Genomic DNA, 22,187 nt, shown 5'->3' on the forward strand with positions numbered 1-22,187 from the left:
ATTCATTATCACCATTCTACAAGACTCAGGGAAGTCAAATAATCTGCCCAACACTCTATAGGAATTAAGTGGCACAGACTGCCAGCTCTGCTGTCCTCCAGGACCCCTGCTATGTGCCAAAGGCCACTCTGCTTGACTGAATGACTGTTGAAGAGGTGGAAGGACCAGGAAGGACTGGGGATCCCTCTGTTGTGTCACTGGACATTCCCTTCCTGGAGCCAGCCCTCGTTGTTACTGGACCTTCCGGTCAGGTCTGTCCTTTCTACCCATCCAGAATTTTCCTGCTAGGCCTTAGCACCATCTATGTGTTGTTGGTCTTTGTGGCTCTGAGTTTGCTTCAAACCTGAAGTTTTTCATCAGTTCTTTAGGGCGCACGCATTCCTAGAAACAGGGCAGTTGATAGGGGCAGCCGTGGAAGAACGGAGATTTTATCTTCTATAGTTTTGGTTAAGGCCAGTTTTTATTTTATCTTCAAAGCTTCCAAATAAACAGAGAACTCTTAGAGGAACCTATTACTGGGGAATTATTTTCCTCATTCGTGCCTTTCTCTAGCTTTCTTGGTTTGCCTCCTGTAATGTTTGAGGAGGCTAAGAGTTTAGAAGTCAGGAAAACGACCCAGACCTCTTTGATGGCCATGCTAACATCATGGGAAGGGAAGGCATAGCGTTATTACTGGAATTAGCGTTTTTGGAAGCAGAAAGCAACTTGAACATTATGCTGCTTTGTCTTACATGTAGTATATTTGAGTCCTAGCAAAGTGGTTCCAAGGAGGTATCTCAGAAAATCAGGCAGAAGGGATCCAGGTGTTCTGAGCATATTTTAATGGATGATGGCTGAAGAAAGTGAACTGGGACCTATTTAGGACGCAGAGCACGAGAGTGATATTCTCATCATTTTTTTCCCCCGTTAGATTTTCTTATGAAACTCGAGTAGCCTTGCTACGGTATTTAAAAATAAAATGAATGGTGCTTTGGTGTCTGTTCTTCCTTCTCAATGTAATAGCAGGTATGTTTTTAGAGCTTATCTGCTATGTGCCAAAAATCAACAGGGCTGTGAACAAATGCCCATTGCTTAGGTCATAAGAACACTTGACAAAAAGGTGGTTCTCTCTCTCTGGTCTCATGTCTTTAAATTTTATATGATATGAAGAAACTTGTCTTAATTAAGAGCGAGATGAGAAAAAGCTGCCAACTTTAAGAAATGGTTGATACATAACTTCATATCAAGTGTAGAACAACCCATACTATACAGTCTGTAGATGAAAAATAATATTCCATTTTGGCTTGTACAATATTTTTCAGACTAAATTTTTAAAATTATAATGATTAAGTATATGTATTGATACATGCTATGTTCCCTAATTTTTAAGCATTAAAATGTCACAGATAACTTGGGGGGGTGTATGCAGCGATGATTAGGATATTGTAATCTCTAATAGGAAGTTTTCTTGTCATTGGTCAGACTTGACTTTATCAGTTTTTATCACTAGATGTTTCTCGTATCCCACAACAAATTTCTCTCAGCCTTCCTTATTTTTTGATCCTGCCTTTTTCTTTCTTTCTCTAGTACCCCCCTCCTTCCTCTTCATCCTGCTGCATCCCTGGTAGTGTGGGGCACTGGCTGGATTGGAGAGGGGGCAGCCGATTAGATGACAACTCCTGGAGGCTGAGGAAGACAACAAGGGGGACAGATGAGTCTGAGATGTTTGTGTCATAGGAGAACAGTCATACCAAGAGTTATTGTGCTTTAGAGCTGCAGTTTGTTTTCTGAGTTAAGAAGGGTGAGACTTGAGATTAAGATTTTATCTGAAATGTCATAGTTTAAAATGTGGGTGGCTTGAGTTTAAATCTTGGCTATTTATATAGTTGAATAGCTCTGTGACCTTGGGCAGATTTTTTTAACTTTGGACAAGTTTCTCATCCATAAAAAGTGAGAATTAAAATAGTCCCCCTACCTCATTGAGATATTATGAGAATTATATCATATAATTTATATAAAAGACATTGCCTGGTATATAGGAAAAGCCTGATACGTATTAGATATTGTTTGTTGTTTTACATTTATTGGACACGGTTGTTTCTTAAGTTCAAATGTCAGGAAAATAGTTATCAGTTTCTTTTTGATGAGGTTTTTAGAGCAGGATGATAAACAGATGGAAGATTTACTGCTAGAGTTAATGGTGACCAGTGGGACATAAAATTGAATCTTTACAGAGAACACAGAGACTAAATGTAAGTAAACTGCTATGGAATTGGTTTGACATAAGAAACTAGAGGGGCAGGGCTTGAGATAATTGGGAAATTTAAGATATTATTGAATCTGACATGGCCACAAAGACTGAGTACCTGCTTCTGATTTGTCTGAATTTTTTCTGTTTTTGTAAAAACACTCTTTTAGCCAGCATGGCTTATGTCATTGGTTATGTAAGAGAAAACATTAAAAAAATAAAAAAGAAAGTGTAAAACTTACTCTTTAAAAAATATAATGTGAAGCCTTATTTTATTCAGCATAACTTTAGAAAAGGTGTTTCACATTAATAAATTTTCTAGATAAATGATGTTCAGTTCTTTAAGTATCAAAACTTCCTTTTACCATGTCTTAATAAGCTTTTTCTAAAATCAAATAACACATTCATATAGTATTTATTCAGTGTATTGCATGTGCTAGAAGCTCTGCTGGGTACTTTACTACATGTTACCTTAATGCTCATAAAATGCATTGTGCTCTGGCTTTTTTAAAAAGATACATTGCTCCTAATTTATATCTTCTTGAAAAGCTGATTGTTAGGCCTTTATGTATTTCTTGAAATTTTTGATACCATTGTTCTCTACATACTCTTAATGTTTCTGTGTAGTTGAGAGAAAGTAAGCTGATTTTTAACTGAGTGCTTATTACATATTCTGGGCATTTTCACGTATATTATATTTAAGCCTAACAAAAAGCTGTAAAATAATTGTTATGCCTATTTTTATAAATGAAACAACTGAGGCACAGAGAAGTTGAATGTCTTGCTCAAGGTCATACTGCTGATTAAGAAGACGATCTTGGATTGGATTTGCACCTGTCTGACTCCAGATCTTGTTGATATTATCAAAGAAGTAGATCAAAATAGATTTATGGAGGAAAACCCTTCTCCACACTCCCACTCTCTCTTTTGTCTGATTCTTTCCCATTCTAAAAGCAGATTTTTTTCTTCCTTAATTAATTTAGCTGTCCTTCAGCTGTGCTAGCTGAAGGTAAAAGTTAGAAAAAAGATGGAGCTTCCAAGTCTGGTGGGTGAGAAACTAACCGATGGGATGACCCAGGGTTTTCCAAATTTAAGTGAAAATAAAAAACTCTTTAACTTTGATAGGCCTTTAATTTATAGTCACCGGTAATTTTGTATGCCTAAGGACAGGTGTAGATTAAGGACTTTATTAGAAGTATTATAGCAATATGAGGTTGTTGTTGTTGTTGTTTTCATACTAAGACTTCAAAATATGGTGGGGGTAAATGCATTCTTCCATAAAAGCAATGAAAACATTGACAAAGATGGCCAAAATCAACTTTTTCAGAACTCTTGAAATTAGCCAAAAGCTTCCAACAATTTGAGGAGTGTTTATTCAAGAAAAACTGCTGAATCGCATTAAACAGGATTTGTGGCATTGTAACTTGAACTGCTCCCATCTCCCTCTATTCAGGTCTGCAGTAACCTTGAAAACCAGCAGTCTTTCAAACATGGTACTTGTAAAATCCAGCTGCCTTGCAACCACTGGACAGGGCAGTCCTTTTTTAGAGCTCCTCAAAAAGTCCCATTCCCGGAACACTGTCCCTATTTGACCTGTCTTGCAGCTCCCTTGAAAAGCCCCATTTGCAGGGCATTGTTATCACTTCGCCCTGATTGGAGCTCAGAACTTGCTCTGTGGAAAAAGCAGTATCCCCAGGGCCTTGGTTAAAAACAATCAGAGGCACTTGTTTAACATATCAGCTGCTGAGGGTACAATACCAGTTGGGCAAATAACCTGGCCAAAAACTTGAACTTATGGGAATAAGATATCCATAAAGGCCTTTAAAGAGCTCTGACATATTCTGAGGGAATGAGAAGGTTGTGCACCTATGCAGGGCTGTGTACATGCTCAGGAAAGAGAGGGCCTTAATCTCTCGCCTCTGACTGACTTTGAGGCCCTAGGTAATCAGTGATTAAATACTAAGGTAGAAGTTTAAAGTGCTTGAGTGTTGAAGGCATGCCCCAACACACAAGCAGAACACCTCAGCAAATGTTGGGAGACAATACCTAAAATGAAAAATTCCCTATCAGGTTCAAATAGCAAATCTGAGCTAAGAGAGGAAAAAGCAGTAAACCTGAAGATAGATGAATTGAGATTATCTAGCCTGAGGAATAGAAAGAATTAAGAAAACTGAACACAGTTTCACAGACCTGTAGTAAACCATCAAGCATAATAGCATATGTATAATGGGATTCCCAAAAGGAGAAGAACAGGACAAAAGGAATATTTGAAGAATTAATAGCCAAATATTTCCCAAATTTGATGAAAGACATTAAGAAGCTCAACAAACTCCAAGTAGATAAACTAAAGAAGATCCATGCCTGCACACTACACACATCATAGTCAAACTATCAAAAGATAAAGACAAGGGAGAGAATCTTGAAACCAGCAATAGAAAATGACCTATCTAGGAGGAGACCTAAGATGGCTGAGTAGATAAACACTGTGCCTGCATCCTTCTGTGAACCCATTAAAATTATAACTAAATTGTAGAACAATCAACCTGTAGAACCATCTGAAGCTAGCTGAACAGAAGTCTTATGACTAAAAATATAAAGAAGAATCCACGTTGAGACTGTGATGAGGGGCAGAGACACGGAACACGCCCCAAATCTCCGTGTGGTGCTTGAGAATCAGGAAGGATATCTCGGCTGTTAAGGGTACCCCTGGAGGAGCAAAGGACCCCAGCCCCCCACACCAGGTTTCCTAGCCTGGAATACTGGTACCAGGAAGGGGAGCTGCAACAACATCTGGATGTGAAAAACAGTGGGGATTCCGACCATCCAGGGGACAGAAGGCTGCTAGAAACCCAGACATCCTTTAAATGGCCCATGCACAGACCCACTCCTTTGTAGGAACTCATCTTGGGCTCCAATGGAGGGACAGTGACTCGCAGGGCATCAGAGGCATACAGGGGTCAGACTGAGCTGTGTGTCTTTGGAAGTGAGGACTGGATGGTAGTCACCATTTTCATTGTGTGGGGACCTTATATGTAGCTGTCAAGTGGGTGCCATCTTTCCTGTGTTCAGCCCTCCCCCTACCAACAGATCAATTCTGAATCTGATTGTTCGGTTGAGTGCTTGCTCCATCCTGTTGACTCATTGGGACCCCACTCCACCCAACTCCCTCAATACTGGAGGCACTTTCTCTGAGAGTAGCCAGCCCTGCACGAATTGCACTCTTTCTTGGAAATCTTTTGGAATCCTGGGGCTCAAGGTGGGTGGTGACTGGCCTCAATGTGCTCTGAGAATTTTGCTGAGTAGCTCCAGGCTCAGTACTGGCACCAAACCAGAATTTACATTAACCTGGTGACCACAATTCTTCCAACTCTAGTGACTCCCCAAGACCCTGCCTTATCCAATTCACGTACTGCCCAAGGCTTTATCAGGGTCTGAACCTTATGGGAGCCAGCAGATAGCAGCAGGCCTCTGGGTGTCCTGCCTTTTTGCGAAGTTACCCCAGGCCCAGTACTGGTGGTAGCTGTCCTAGGTTTGCAGCATGGCCTCCATGTCTCCAAGTTTAACACAGGCAGCAAACAACCACAGATCATTTTGTAGCTCCTATCAGGTAGTCCCCAGCCACTCACAGGCAGTGGGTGACCTGGGCCAGCACCAGAGCCTCTCTCAAGTGGCCCCAGAACCAACATACTTGGAGGTTGGCTTCAGACTACAGAAGAACATGCCCAATTAGACCCACAAGCGGCACACACAAAGGGCGGTATCAACAGGCACCACAGCCTGGTGGGGTGAATCCCACTCAGTGGGGTAAGCCTTTCACACAGCAGACCATAGGCTATGGACCTGGCCAAACCCTACAGCCAATCAGCCTGAGAGTCAATCGCACCCACTGACATGTCAGTAACAATCAAGGCTCAACTAGAAGAGAAGGACACAACAACCCACCCAAGGGACACTCCTGGAGCACCCAGAGCAGGTGACCAGAGAGACTGTGCCACTGGGCCCCACAGGGCATCTACTGCATGGTCAAGACTCGGAGACATAGCACATCTACCTAATATGTAGAAACAAACACAGGGAGGCAGCAAAAGGAGGAAACAAAGAAATGCCTCCCATTGAAACAATAGAAAAATCCCGAGAAAGAACTAAACAAAATGGAGGCAAGCAACCTACTAGAGACAGAGTTCAAAACAATGATTATAAGGATGCTCAAGAAACTTAGTGAGAATTTCAACAAAGAGATAGGAAACATTAAAAAGGGACATAGAAACCATAAAAAAAGAACCAGTCAGAAGTGAAGACTACAATAACTGAAATGAAGAATGCACTAGAAGGAATTACCAGCAGACTAGATGAAACAGAGATCAGATCAGCAATTTGGAAGACAAGATAGCAGAAAATACCCAATTGGAACAGCAAAAAGAAAAAAGAATCCCCTCAAAATATGACAGTTTATGAGACCTTTGGGACAACATCAAGCATAACAACATTCACGTCATAGGAGTACCAAAAGGAGAAGAGAGAAAGCAAGGGATTGAGAACCTATCTGAAGAAAAATGACTGAACACTTTCCTAACCTGGCAAAGGAAATAAACATACAAGTACAGGAAGCATAGAGGGTCCCAAACAAGATGAACTCAAACAGGCCCACACCAAGACACATTATAATTAGAATGGCAAGTGTTAAAGACAGAGAATCCTAAAAGCAACAAGAGAAAAGCCATTAGTTACCTACAATGGAGCTCCCATAAGACTGTCAGCTGATTTCTCAGCAGAAACTTTGCAAGCCAGAAGAGAGTGGCACAAAATATTTCACATGATGAAAAACAAGGACATACATTACAACCAAGGGTACTCTACCCAGCAAGGTTATCATTTAAAATCAAATGACAAATAAAGTACTTCCCAAACAACAAAAAACTAAAGGAGTTCATCACCACTATTCCAGTAAGGAATGTTAAAGGGACTTTTTTAAGATTGGGGGAGACAACTAAATTATGAATAATACAATGGCAATAGTACTTATCTATCAACATTTACTTTGGATGTAAATGGATTAAATGCTCCAATCAAAAACAGGGTGGCTGAATGGAGAAGTAAACAAGACCCTTATATATGCTGCCTACAAAAGAATGACTTCAGATTGAAAGACACATACACAGATGGAAAGTAAAGGGATGGGAAAAGATATTTCATGAAAATGGTAATGAAAAAAAAAACAACAAAAAAAGCTGTGATATACATACTTATACCAGATAAAATAGACTTTAAAACAGACTATAACAAGAAACAAAGAAGGATCCAATAATCCCACTTCTGGTTATTTATTCAAAGAAACCCAAAATACTACTTCGAGGGGACATGTGAATTCCCCCACGTGAATGCTGTTAATTGCAGCATTGTTTACAATGACCAAGATATGGAAGCAGTCTGGTGTCTGTGGATGGAAGAATGGATAAAGAGGAGGTGGTACGTATATTCAATGGAATATTGCTTAGCAATGGAAGGGAATGGGTTCTTGCCATCTGTGGTGGCATGGATGGCCCTGGAGGTTATTGTGCTGAGTGGAGTGTCAGACAGAGAAAGACAGATGCAATGTGATTTCTCTTATGTGGAATCTAAAGAACAAAACAAACAAACAAAACAGAAACAAACTCATAGATACAGAGAACATTTTGATGGTTGCCAGATGGGAAGGGGGTTGCCAGTGGGTGGGTGAACAAAAGGGAAGGGATTAAGAAGTATAAATTTGTTGTTACGAACTAGTCATGGGGATGTAGGGTACAGCATAAGGCATACAATGAATAATATTGTCATAACCATGTATGGTATCAGATGGGTATTAGATTTGTTGGGGTGATAGATGGAAGGGGATTGGGGGCAGGGTGAAAAAGGTGGAGGGATTAAAATGTACAAATTGGTAGTTACAAAATAGTCATAGGGATGTAAATTATATAAGGAATATAGCCAGTAATATGGCAATAACTATATATAGTGCAGAGTGGGTACTAGACTAATTGGAGGGATCACTTATATAAATGTCTAACAACTATGCCATGCAACTGAAATTAATATAAAATAATACTGAATGTCAAGTGTAATTAAAAATTTAAAAAGGGAAGGGGAATAAAGGTCCAGTTTCCAGGTATAAAACAAATAAGTCATGGGGATGTAATATGCAGCAGAGGGAATATAGTCAATAATATTGCGATAGTGTGGTATCAGATGGGTGCTGGACTTATGGAGATCACTTCTTTAGGTATATAAATGTTGAATAACTATGGTGTACCCCCTGAAATTCATATAATATTGGATGTTAGCTATATTTTTAATAAAAGTCTTTTTAAAAATGACTTATAAAGTAAAGGATCCTCAGTAAGATGAGCAGCTGCCTTCTCATTTGAAACCATAGAGGCCACAAGTTAGTGGTATGATATATTCAAGATGCTTAAAGTAAAACACACTCAAACAAGGATTCTACATATGACGAACTATCCTTCAAAACTGATGGAGAAACTAAGACATTCTCAGATTAAGAAACATGAGAGAATTCATCCCTAGGAGACATAAGTCGCCCCTCTCTCCCTCCAAAATCATAAAGGGAGTCCTTCAGTAAAAAGGAAGAGACACTAGATGGTAACTTGTATCCACATGAAGACAGAGCACTGGTAAAGATAATACATAAATAAATATAAGAAAGACTACAATGTATTTTTGTTTGTAACTCTTTTCTCCGATTTGATTTAAAATACCACTTCACAATGCAATAATTATAAAACTGTTAATGGACTCATATAAAGATGTAATTTATATAATAATAGCACAAAGGGAGATGAGGAAGAATATAGGTCAGGTAAGTTTCTATACACTATTGAAATTTTCAAGTTAGCATTAATCTGAACTAAATCATTGTATATTAAGATGCTAATTTTAATTCCCAGGCAACAACAAAGAAAATAACTACCCCCAAAATAGAGTCAAAGAAACAACAAGGGAATTAAAATAGTACAATAGATAATATCTTTTTAAATACAAAACAAGGCAATAATAGAGGAATAGAGGAACAAAAACATATGACATATAGAAAACAAATTGTTAAATGACAGATGTATATCCTACATTATCAGTAATTACATTAAATGTAAATACATTAAACATTCCTATTAAAAGGCAGGGTGGAAAAACATGATCCTACTATATGCTGTCTATAAGACAGATACTTGAAGATCAAAGACACAAATAGGTTGAAAATAAACAAATGGAAAAAGATACACTATGCAAACAGTAATTTAAGGAGAGCTGACATGGCTAATACCAGCTGAAATAGACTTTAAGCAAAAATTGTTACAGGATACACACAAAAAAGATATTTTACAATGATAACATCTCAACAGTTTATTAGGAAGATATAACAGTTATAAACATGTAAATATGAGGTTGGACAATTAAGTTCGCGAACTCAACATAGGAAAAAGTGCTACATATCTCACTGCTGAATATCACTATGGTCATCTTCAAAGTACTCCCCCTGGGAAGCTATGCACTGACACCAGCGCCTAGTCCACCCTTCAAAGCAATTTTGGGACTCTTTCTGGAATGGCCATCAGAGCTGTCTTTGCATTACCCTTTATGTCCTGAATGTCAAAAATGTCTTCCTTCCAATATTTCCTTTATCTTGGGGTAAAGAAAGAAGTCATGGGGGGGGGCAGATCAAGTGAGTAGGGAGGATGTTCCTCCAATACAGTTATTTGTTCACTGGCTAAAAACTCCCTCACTGACAGCGCCATGGGAGCTGGTGCATGGTCGTGATACATTGTTGCTAAAAAGTTCAGGTCTTCTAACTTTTTCATGCAGTCATTTCATGCTTCCAAACAGTAAACTTGGTTAACTATTTATCCAGTTGGTACAAATTCATAATAAATAATCCCTCTAATATCAAAAAAGGTTAGCAACACTGTTGCAATAAGTGCAACCTTAATTGTCAGATCTTGTATACCTAATGACAGAGTCCAAATATACATGAATCAAAACCTGACGGAATTCAAAGGAGTTATAGACACTTGAACAATTATAGTGGGAGATTTTAATAACCCATTTTTAATATGGATGAAACAATTAGGAGGGAGAGCATCACGGAAATAGAAAATTTGACCACCATATTAAACTAACGAGACCTAAGAGACATCGATAGAACACTCCACTCCACAACAGTGGACTACACATTCTTCTCAAGTGAACATGAAACATTCTCCAGATCAAATCATATTTTAAGCCATAAAACAAACCTCATTAAATTTGAAAGTATTGAAGTTATACAAACTATGCTGTCCAAAAATAGTGAAATAAAAATAGAAGCCAATAATAGGAAGATATTTGGAGAGTTAATGTGAAAATTAAACAATACACTCCTAATAACCAATGGATAAAAGAAGTTACAAGGGAAACTAGAAAATACTTTGAAATGAATGAAAATGGTATACAATATATCAAAAATGGATACAGGTGAAGCAGTGTTTAGAGCAACATACACAGCTATACATACCTATATTACAAAAGAAGAAAGACCTCAAATCACTAACATATTCTCCACCTTAAGAAACTTTTAGAAAAAGAAGAACAAATCAAACAAACCTAAAGAAAGTGGAAGGAAAAAAATAAAGATTAGAGCAGAAGTAAACAAAATAGAGAATAGAAAAACAGCAGAGAGAAAAATCAATGAAACTAAAGTTGCCCTCTTGAAAAGATCAACTAAATTGACAAATCTTTAGCTAGCCTACAAATGAAAGAGAAAAGACTCAAATTACTAAAATCAGGAAAGAGAAAGGAGTCATTGCTACTAATCATGCAGAATTAAGAGGATCAGAAAGGAATACTGTGAACAACTGTATACCAACTGAATAGATAACTGATGAAATGGACAAATTCCTAGAAAGACATAAATTACCAAAACTGATCCAAGAAGAAATAGACATTCTGAATAGACCTATAGCAAGTAAACAGATTACGTTAGCAAATTAAAACCTTTCCATAGAAAAAAGCCCAATCCCAGATAGCTTCACTGGTTAATTCTACTAAGTATTGAACAAGTTAGTACCAGTCCTTTACAAAATTTCCTAAGTAATGGAAAAAGAGAAAACACTTCCCAACTCATTATATGAGGCTAGTATTACCCTCATCCCCAAACCAAAGACATAAGAAAAGAAAACTACAGACCAATATCCCTATGAAGGTAGATACAAAAATCCTCAAAAACTTGCAAACCAAATCCAGGAGTATGTAAAAAGGATTATACACCATGACCAAGTTTTATTCTAGGATTTATTCTAGGAATGCAAGGTTGGTTCAACATACCAAAATCAATCAATGTAATTATATCATTTTAATAAAATAAAGGCCCAAACCACATAATCATCTCATTAGTCACAGAAAAACATTTGAGAAAAATCTAATACTCTTTCATCATACACACACACACACACACACACACACACACACACACACACACAGAGGAACAAGTATAGGGAACTTTCTCAACCTGATAAAAGGCATCTGACAAACCTACAGCTAACATTGTGCTAACACATTTCATATGAAATTTTTTTACGTGTTGAAATAGAAATATTTTAGATTATTGGGTTAAGAAATTTATCATTGAACTTTACTTGACCTATCTGTAATGTGGCTCCTAGAAAATTTTAAATTACACATGTGGCTTTCATTTGGGGAATGCATTTTTTTTGTGTTGGACAGCCTAGTTTTGGACCCAGGACTTCCAGGTTCTGGCAGATCTGTGACTTATTCCCTGCCATGTAGGAGTGGATGAGGTGTGGGCAGAGCATGGGGATTGATGGACTAGAGTGGAGAAGAAGTAGACAGGAGATGACAAAGGGATGCATTGAGTGTTGTCTTTCTGTGAGAGCAGGGGCTTTGTTTCATTCACAGCTGTATCCTCAGTGCCAAGAATAGTGCCTGAATTGGTGAGAGAAAATTGGTAATATAAAAATGATTCAATAAGACAGTGGTGTTTATTACCAAATGGTTATTTAACACCTGATATTTGCTAGGTCCTGCTGTGCTATGCATACATAGAATCTATCAACTGAGAAGTCAGTTTAATTAGGACAGACATGGCATTTGACAATCATCCAACAATGAGATGAGTGTACAGCTTACTGTAGTGGAGGACTAAGGGCAACCAGAGACTGGTAGTTACCGTCTGATAAAGTGAGTTTGTTGTTGCCAGGTTTTTTTATTGTGCAAGGCAAAATGTTTACCTAATTGTTTTTCATATTTAGGGAAATATCTTTGCAGTCTGAACTCTGTAAAATCACATGATTTCCAATATTGGCACCTATTTCTAATTTCTAAATAATTTCTAAAAAAAATGTGCATATCAAACAAAACCCTTCTGTGAATTGGGTTTGACCCAGGAGCCAACAAAAGATTTAACTGGTGAAACGAGTAGATAATTCATTTGACTCCTTAACCATCCAAGCAAAGAACTTAACCAGTGCTAGGCATAGGGAGCCTTCGCATACCTCCTCATCTATTTTATATCCTCTGTCATAAGGTCTCGTATTCCATGTATTTTCTTAATAGCAGTTGTTACATTTGCAGTCTACATTTGTGTGATTATTTGATTCAATATCTGCCTCTACCATGGACATCCAAAAGCACTCCCTGAGTAGGTGCTCTATCTTTTTTTGCTAAAGTAGTTAATAAATCAATAAACTGGCCAGGAGAGATTAAAATGCATTCAGTAGTTAAAGAGAGGGGAAAACAACCTGAGTACAGCCTCTCACTTGGAATTCTATGTTGAAAGATTCAGTCTCATAGCAAGTTCTTTTGTTGGCACGGTGTGAGAAAGATAACTTCTTTCACTAACTAGACATTTCAGTGTTGTCTATACTACTGTATCTCAAAGCATATTTCAGAGAACACTGGCATTTGCAGCAGAACACATTAATTCAGTATTTATTTGTACTTAGTAATTCCAAAGTTCTTATAATTTGACATTTTAGGCTATAGCTAATCCTCTGGACTTACTGCTCTTCCGGGGAAAAAATGGAAACACTACTTTCCTTGCAGAGTTATTAAAAATATTTTTTTAGACTTTTGGTATTTGTAAATTTTAATTATTTTAAGGTCTGGAGGAATGGGAATGCTGAAGAACTGGCAAGGATCACTAGAACCAAAGTTTTCTACTGAAGAAAAAAGGAAATAAAAAATCAATAACTTACCAACTTAAAGGTGAAAGAGATGCTGTAGTTCTGAAATAAAATAAAGGGTGTATTGTGGAAAAAGAGAGAGGACACCTTTTCTGTGTCTTGAATGATGAAGATTTGTGATGCTGGAAAAGTGAGAAACAGCCAGGGGGGAAAGGGGAGAAAACCATAACCTGTTTTAGTCTTTTGTAAAACCTTTTAACTGTGCTAAACTTTATCCTTTATGTTTTTATAAGTTGCAGACACGAAAGTCTTAAGAGAGTCATAAAATTGAATCCGTATGGTTCATTTATTTGACATTCTCAAAATGACAAAATTATAGAGACGGAAAATAGATTAGTGGGTGCCAGGGATTAGAGATGGGGCAGAGGGTTCTATCAGTTTTCACCTTGTACATCTTGAAGCTCTGTATTTGTGAGCATAAATATTTAGGATTATTTCTTGAGCCGTCTGTCATTATGAAATGACCCACTTTATGCTTGTTAATAATCCTTGTTTGTTATTAACAGAGCCATTTCATCTTTCTTTTAATTAGTGTTAGCATAAGTACACTTTATCTTATTCTTTTATTTTTTAATCTGCTTGTGTCTTTCTATGTAATGTGTGTTTTATAGGCAGAATGTGGTTTTATCTTACTTTTTAAATCCAATCTGACAGTTTAATTTCTGCCTTTTAATTGGGGTGTACAGACTATTTACATTGAATGTGCTTGTTGACATGATTAGGTTTGAGTCTGTCATCTCGCTGGTTGTTTTCTATTTGTCTCATTGGTTCTTTGTATTTCTTACCCCCTTTCTGCCTTCTTCTGGGTTACACACTTTTTTTATGATTCTATTTCATCTCGTTTGTTGTATTATTAGTGACAGCATTTTTTGTTTTGTAATTTTAGTGGCTGCTGTAGGGTATAGTGTACACATATTTAAACGATCACCTCTATCATCAAGTGATATTACACCACTTCGCATAGTGTAACGTGAAACTTACAATGGTATGCGTTTATTTCTCCACTCCTGGCCTTTGTGCTATCGTTGTCATACATTGTATTTATACATGTGTTATAAATCCTGCACTGAATCATTGTTATTTTTGTTTAGTCAGTGATCTTTAAAGAGATTTAAACAATAAGAAAATTCTTTTTCATTTATCCCTGCAGTCACCATTACCACAGTGTTCCTCATTCCCTTGTTTAGATTTATATTTTCATCTGATGTCATATTCTTTCTACCATAAGGACTTCCCTTTGCACTCTGTGTAGTGTGGTTTTATTGATGATTTATTATTTCTTTCAGCTCTTGTATATCTGAAAAAGTCTATTTATCATCTTCATTTTTGAAGGGTATTTTCTCTGGATTCATCATTTTCTTTTAGTGCTTTAAAGACGTTTCTCCATTGTCTTCTGGCTTGCATTGTTTCCAACAAGAATAGCTGTGTGCCTCAGTACAAAATGTGTGTTTTTCCCCCTTTCTGCTTTTAAGATTTTCTTTTTATTACTCGTTTTGAACTGTTAATCTTATGTATAGTTTTATTCCTGTTTCTTTGGATTTATTGAACTTCTTGGATGTGTGGGTTTATGTTTTCATCAAATTGAAAATATTGAGCTGTACTTTCTTCAAATATTTTTTTCTATCCCTGTGCCCGCCTTTCAGGAATTTCAATTACATATATATTACTAGGATGCTTGAAGTTGTTCCACAGTTCACTGATACTCTTTTTTTTTATTTTAAATTATTTTTTTTCTCTGTGCTTTCATTTTAGATAGTTTCTATTACTATGTCTTCAAGTTCATTAATTTTCATCTGCCATTAATCTCATCTCAAGTTGAGTCTTCTAAAAAAGTGTTCTAATTGTCTACTTATGAGTAATACGGTTTTAATGCTCTTGTCTGTTCATTCTAACATTTGTGTCTAATATCAGTAATTGTCTCTCAATAATTGATTTCTTTGTTTTTCTCATTATACGCCATCTTTTTTTCTGCTTTTTTGAATGCCTCGCAATATTTGATTAGATTCATAGAATATTTGATTTTATCTTTTTGGCTGATGAATATTTTTGTATTCCTATAAATAATCTTGAGATTCATTCTGGGACACAGTGAAGGTACTTGGAAACAATTTGATCCTTTTAGGTATTACTTTTAAAATTAGTTCAGTGGAACCAGAGAAGCTTTGAGTCTATGGTTATATTACTGAGGCAAGACCTTTTTAAGGTATCTACCCAATGACCTCTGAATTATGAGGTTTTCCAGTCTGTCTGGGAGTAGGCCCAATGCAAGGCCCTGAGTGAACATGAGGTACTGTTTCCTCTCATCTGTTCAGATGGTTTTTCTCCCAGCCCTCAGGTAGTGACTCACATCATATGCATTCGCTGATCCTTATTTTATTGAATACTCAGGCAGTACCCTGAGTAGGTCTCTGGGGTCTTCTTTCTTTGTAGCTCTCTCCTTTCCTGTAAACTCTAGCCATCATATCTCCAGAACTCTGAACTCTCTCTCTTCAACTCAGGGCATCTGCCAGGCTTCAGCTGGGTTCTCCCGTTCTACACCATGGCCTGGAAACTCACTCAAGGCAGTAAGCTGGGGAAATCACAGGGCTCAGATCTCTGATCACTGTCTCTCAGAGATCACCATCCTGCACGGCTCAGTAGGCAATGTCTTGAAATAGTTGTTTCGTACATTTTGTCTTTTTTTGGTTACTTCAGGTGGGAAGGTAAATTGGGTTCCTATTATTCCATTTGATTGCAAGTGGAAATCTCAAAATTAGTATATATATGTACATGTATATATATATATATATATATATATATATATATATACATACATATATATATATATATGCAGTCATTATTTTCAGAAAAAAGTTGTATTTTAACCGTTTATAAGTCAGTTTCTAAACATGCTTGCTGAAGATCTGAAGTAGGGCAAAGGCAGTGGGGACCGTAGAAAATAAAAGTGACTAAAATTTCCTTTCCTTCTCTGAAGCTTTCTGATTTGCTCTTTGGTAGATTGTAGCTCTGCTCCCTTATTACCATGTTTCCCCCGAAAAATAAGATCTAGCCGGACCATCAGCTCTAATGTGTCTTTTGGAGCAAAAATTAATATAAGACCCAGTCTTATTTTACTATAGTATGAGACCGGTTTAATATAATATAATATAATATAATATAATATAATATAATATAATATAATAACATATATAATATAATACTGGGTCTTATATTAATTTTTGCTCCAAAAGATGCATTAGAGCTGATGGTCCAGCTAAGTCTTATTTTGGGGGAAACATGGTAGCCAGAGCCCCTTTTGGAGAGAGATTCTTAAAATGAATTCTATGAATGTGCCATTCAAAATGTATGGAGGATGTTATAAATAAAATTTTATGGTTTTTATGTTTTAATTTATATAATTAAAACTTTGACAGTGCCATATTGAAAAGAAAACATAATGAGGGGGCTTACCTCACTAGATATTAAAATGTATTTTAAAGCTATGATAGTGAAAATATTGAAGTACTAATGCTAATATAGACACAGATTAGTGGATCAAAATAGAATGTTTATTGACAGACTCATACATGTGTTTGAAACATTTAGCATAAAGGAATTCTTTTAATGATGGGTCATTCAGTTGATGGTGCTGGTACAACTGGACAGCTCAATGGAAAAAAAATTAAAGCCGATCTCTCCATATCTTATATCTAGATATATTCCAGATAGGTTAAAGATATAATCTAAAAATATTAGAAGAAAATATAGGCAATTCACATTATCTTGAGAAAGAGAAGGGCTTTCTAAGTATGACAGAAAGGGTACAAGCATAATGGAAAATATTGATCTGATTACATAAAGATATAGATCTTCTAAATGGCAAAAAAAATCATTAAAAACAGAGTTCATATTCTTATTGTATAAAAACTCCTCATAAAATAGTAAAAGAAAGATGAATACCGCACTAGAAAAATGGGCAGAGGACATGATTAGGTAATCACAGTTAGGGGCAAAATGTATAAATGTCTAGGAAATATTTATTTTTAAAATGTTCTATTTCATAATAGTAACAATAAAAATAATAATACTAGTAAAGTAACTCATTTATTATGTGTTTCTATTTTTCTGAATATGTTAAGAACTCTCAGCACATTAGCTAATTTAATTATCTGTAAGTCAAGTATGTATGTTATCATTTTATAAATGTAACAGCTGAGATAGGATATGAAGAACCTTGCCCAACGTGACAAAGCTTCCAGGTGGTTGAGCCGAGCTTATAACTCAGGACACCTGACTTAAAAGTCCTATTCCTCATCACTTCTCAAGGAGGCAAATTAAAACAACCTAAAACCCCCCATGCACCTCATAGAGACATTGGTAATTTGCTCAAGATCACACAGCTCCTAAGCAATAGGATTGAGTTAAAAATTTAAGGAAAAAAGTTATATAAAGAAAGAAAATCAGGATAAAGTAAATTAGAAGAGCAACAAAGCAAATGTCTTTTAATTTTACAAACTCACTGTTTCTTTTCAGAATATTTAAAAGATGCTTCAAAGAAAATGAAAAGTGGGCTTATGTTTGTAAAATTGGTCAACCCATGTTTAGGTAAGCTCTCTCCTCCTCTCTCTTCCGATAATAGTAACTTGAACTTTTTTTAAACGTTTTGGCCGAAAAACATATATACACTTATTTGCCTTTGCATGTTCTAACTAAATAGCTTTTAAAGGTTAAATGGCATTACAGGGTGACAAGCAAGCTAAGGACATTACTAGTCTTCTCAGATGATTCACTCTGCCTAAATACTTTTTATTTATTCTTATAATGTTAATCTATAGAATGGTTCATTCATCAGAAATAATGGACGGCAAAACAAAAAAGTAGCTAGTTTGATTTCTCTCTGAAAACAGGTTAATTTTCTTTGGCTTTCTTAAGCCAATTTTTCTTCGAGTAGTTAGCCTCCACTTATATTCATTTTATGTTATAAAGTAAAATAAACAGCCAGGGTTGGGGAGGAGAAGGCTTTTACTTGACATGCCAAGATTATGAGTAGTTTCATTTTTAACTGTACTTTCCTTATTTTGTTCTGACCAGAAAGTAGTGTATTTTTTTCTGTCAAGGGATGATTTTTATTGTGTGCTAAAATCATTGTATATTGAAGAGATACACATTTTATCAGAAATAATTTTATTTTAACCTTATATTCATGTATTTTCTGTTTTGTCTTCTAATTTTTAGGCAAAAATATTAAAATATAGCATAAATATGTAGTAATACTGATAATAATATTTATCTCTATGTGGAATTGTTTTTCCGTTAACTTATTTTATAAGATGTATGTTATAAGGTTATTGTTAATTTTATAAGATTTTGAGTAGATACCCGATACTTAGTAAATCAGAACATTCTCCTGCAGACTGTAAGACCGAATAGAAAAAGCAAGGGTAAGCCAGTGGCTAGTGTCTTCTTGTTACTGTTACTGTTAGAAAAACATACAATAGAAACAACAAGGGAGGAAAAAAATTCTTGGATTCCTACAGTTTTCTTTACCTTAAAGTGAAATAGAACGTAATTGGTCTGCTGTATTATTTAGAGCTCCTTATTATGCAGAAGACTAAGTTGAAGTGAGAAATATTTTTTTCAAGAGAAATTTTAGGTAGCAGTAAAGATTCTAAAGCAGTTAGCAAAAGTAAAGGTACAAAAAAAGTCAGGCTTCTGATGAAATTTCTTTTTTTATCTAAATGTCCATAGACAACAGAAAAACAAATGTTTACATTTGCTACATTGACTATGGATAAAATAAAGGCTAGTACTTGCTGAGCACTTACTGTGTGCCAAGTACTGTTTTAAGAACTTTGCGTATTCTCTTTTTAATCCTTATAAAAACCCTGTGAGGTAGGTTCAGTGTTGCTCCCATTTTACAGATATAGAAACCAAGGTGCGGAAAGGTTTACATAACTTCCTAAGGGCACACATCCAGATTCAAAGTCCCTGATTGCACTATGTTTAGGGAAAAGTTTCATGACTGAAGGTCCCTGCCTCTCACTCAGAGCTGGCCTTCGGGGTCTGCAGGCTCAGTCTCTCTTGTTCCCTATGTGTGGGGAGCCATGGGCTGCCTTGGAGACCGGCACCCACATGCCAGCTCAGTTCATCTGGCTGAATCATTAGGTTTTTGGGTCGTTTAAGAATGGGTTTCCCTCCTGATCTGATGGAAGATTCAATAAGAGGCTTTGTAGCAGTTAAGATAAATGATTTGCATTTTATTATTTATTGGTTTAAGTTCAGTGAGGGTTATAGAGCTGGAAAACAAGCATCTGTATATATTAACTATAAGCTTTGCTTGGAGTCAGTTTGTATAGACTATATAGCTGGTGTATGTTTATGTTCATATTAGGAACATTCCTTAGAACTGTTGGGTAGTCTTTTGATTTTTTTTGTGTGGGTGTGAAAACTTACAAATAAAAAACAGATTTGTCTTAACAGGGGAAGGAGCCCTTTTCTTGTTCAATATGTGTCCACAGCAGCTGTTTGAAATAAAAGTTTTCAAGGAAAAACACCATTCTTGGTTTATAAATCAATCAGTTCAATCAGGTAAGTGACTCGTGTATATATTTCCATTAACTAAACACATACTGTAGCTTTTCCATCCTTCACGGGTGTAGGGAGGCTATCCTCCTGCTTTGGAGTCTGGTCCATGATGTTTTCTTCCTTGGCATCAGAGCCGGGTTTAATCAAGGAGAAAGGAAAGATAATTTGAGCAAGTTTATATTAATACCTACACATCTTAACTGGTAGGAAATGTTTACCTAACGACTGATTTGTCTCCTAAAGCCCTGATACATTCTTAGTCAGAAGGTAGATGACCTTTGGACCATGGAGTGCATTGTCTTGACTGGAAACTCTTTGCTCTTTTGTTAGCCACAGTTGAGGATTTTCAAGTTCTCAACATCTTACTGCCTTGGAAATGGATATTGATAGCTTCTAAAATAGAATAAATAGAACAAAGATTTTTTTTTAAATGCTTTGTCATATAAATTACTGTTGCCACCCTCCCCCTAAGCACACACACACACACACACACACACACACACACGCACACCCCTAAGACAAAAGTTCTATTTCTTTTTATTTTCCTTTCATTTGGAGTAGTGTTGATTCAAAAGGAAAGGGATACCACATGCTGTTCTGGAGCTTCTGAGGGGGGTGGGTAGGAGGGGGGCGTCCTAGGATAGTTGAGGCACTCTGTATTTCCTCTGCCAATTCTCATTGTTTCCAGAGAGTACTTTCAATTTCCTTAGCCCCCTGCTTTCTGTTGACTTTGTACATGGCTACTTAGACCTAAGGTAGGAAGGCCACTTTGCCTTGCTTCTAAGACAGAAGAAGGATTTCATGCTGCTGATAAACTTCCTATACCTATGTGCATGAGAAGAATTAAAGTGGTTTTTAGTTGTCGAATGCAATGGTAGTCTGTATAGCCTGGTAGTTGGAGCATGTATATTCCCTTCTATTATTGCTGCCATGCTTGCTCCTTTGGCAGTATGTGAGACTTCTGACGACTTCTGACTTCCATTGTAATACGTACACTTGCAGTTGGGCCTGCCTAGATAGACACAGTAATATCCAGATGAACTGGAAAATATCGGTCACTTCTCCTGGACTGAGTTGGTACCTACTTTTTTTTTCTTTGTTAGTAGACCTTGTTGTTTAGTTTTCACAGCATCGGTACCTGCTTTTCCCATCGTTGTCTTCTTTTTAAACTTAGCTTTGAAAAAAGAGCTGTTTTTAATCATTTTTGTTTTCAGACCTAGAAACCTATTCCTAATTCCTGAATATAATAGATGCCTCATGTAAAATGAACTCAGAGCTTCTGATAGGTTGATTTCATAAACTTCTACTTTTTAAAAAAATAATCAACTAATATCATAATATGAAATTACTTCCTTAAATTTTTTACTTACTATGAAATGGATTCATATATATATAATTTAGGGTTAGAATCTTGGCTATGTAGGTAAATTCCTCTGTTAGAGAATAAAAGTAAGTGCATGTATTTCCTGAAACCAGAATAATAAACATGGAGATAAATGAATTATTTATCGTTCCATTTGATGAACTACCTCTTCTGCTTCACCTCTGTGGAAAAGAAGTCTGGGTGCTCTGAGGGGAGTGTGATAGAGTAAAGAAAAGTGGGGAGTAGGCTGCTTTGTTTGATTTGCCTTTTTTCTTTCAGCCTGGAGAGCACCATTAATCTTAATGCAGATTTTCCAGTTTCATATACTTAGTTTTGTTAGACGCCTTCTCCTTTGCCTGTTTCTTTGGGGCATGAGGCAGGATCTGGGGTGGGTAACAACCTTCTGAGCTTTGTGTCATTAGCAATTTGGAGCTGTGAACCCACCGACCATAGAAAGAGCTATGTGCAGAGGGGAATAATATTGCTTTCCCATGGCTTTGTCCTCAAAAGCACAGGAAATTACACTTTACTGCAGCTTTATAGATAGACTTATATAGGTTTCCTATGTTTGTGCAGTTCACATTCTGTCCATATTTCCCCCAACCCTTGCCTTTTTGGGGCTGTAGGGAAGACCTCTGTTAAAAATGATTTCTAAAGAGAAATAGAAAGGTAGACTGATTTCAGTGTCTTAGCTATCCTCTACACACGGGGATTTGAAGCTCTTTGGAGTAAAATCTTATGGACCACATTCTGCCTTTTGAGAGAATCACATAGAATCTTGGGCCTGTGTAAGAAGAGCTTCCGAATC

At 36.6% G+C, this 22,187-nt stretch overlaps 1 protein-coding gene across 5 annotated transcripts in view; it reads left to right on the forward strand.

Moving 5' to 3' along the window:
• The window catches only part of RNASEH2B (ribonuclease H2 subunit B), a 55,485-nt gene that overhangs the window by 7,374 nt on the left and 25,924 nt on the right, over positions 1-22,187 (forward strand). For 2 of the 5 annotated variants that reach the window (XM_081045929.1, XM_081045930.1), the window contains exons 2-3: positions 17,965-18,036; positions 19,912-20,019. In XM_081045929.1, the coding sequence (XP_080902055.1) occupies positions 17,965-18,036; positions 19,912-20,019 (180 nt within the window). Of the gene's footprint in view, positions 1-1,950; positions 2,232-17,964; positions 18,037-19,897; positions 20,020-22,187 lie in introns of those variants that run through there. The other 3 variants (XM_081045931.1, XM_081045933.1, XM_081045932.1) reach the window with 3 other exon arrangements.

The sequence above is a fragment of the Rhinolophus hipposideros genome (assembly GCF_964194185.1).
Source record: "Rhinolophus hipposideros genome assembly, chromosome: 4".
NCBI classification, from domain to species: domain Eukaryota; kingdom Metazoa; phylum Chordata; class Mammalia; order Chiroptera; family Rhinolophidae; genus Rhinolophus; species Rhinolophus hipposideros.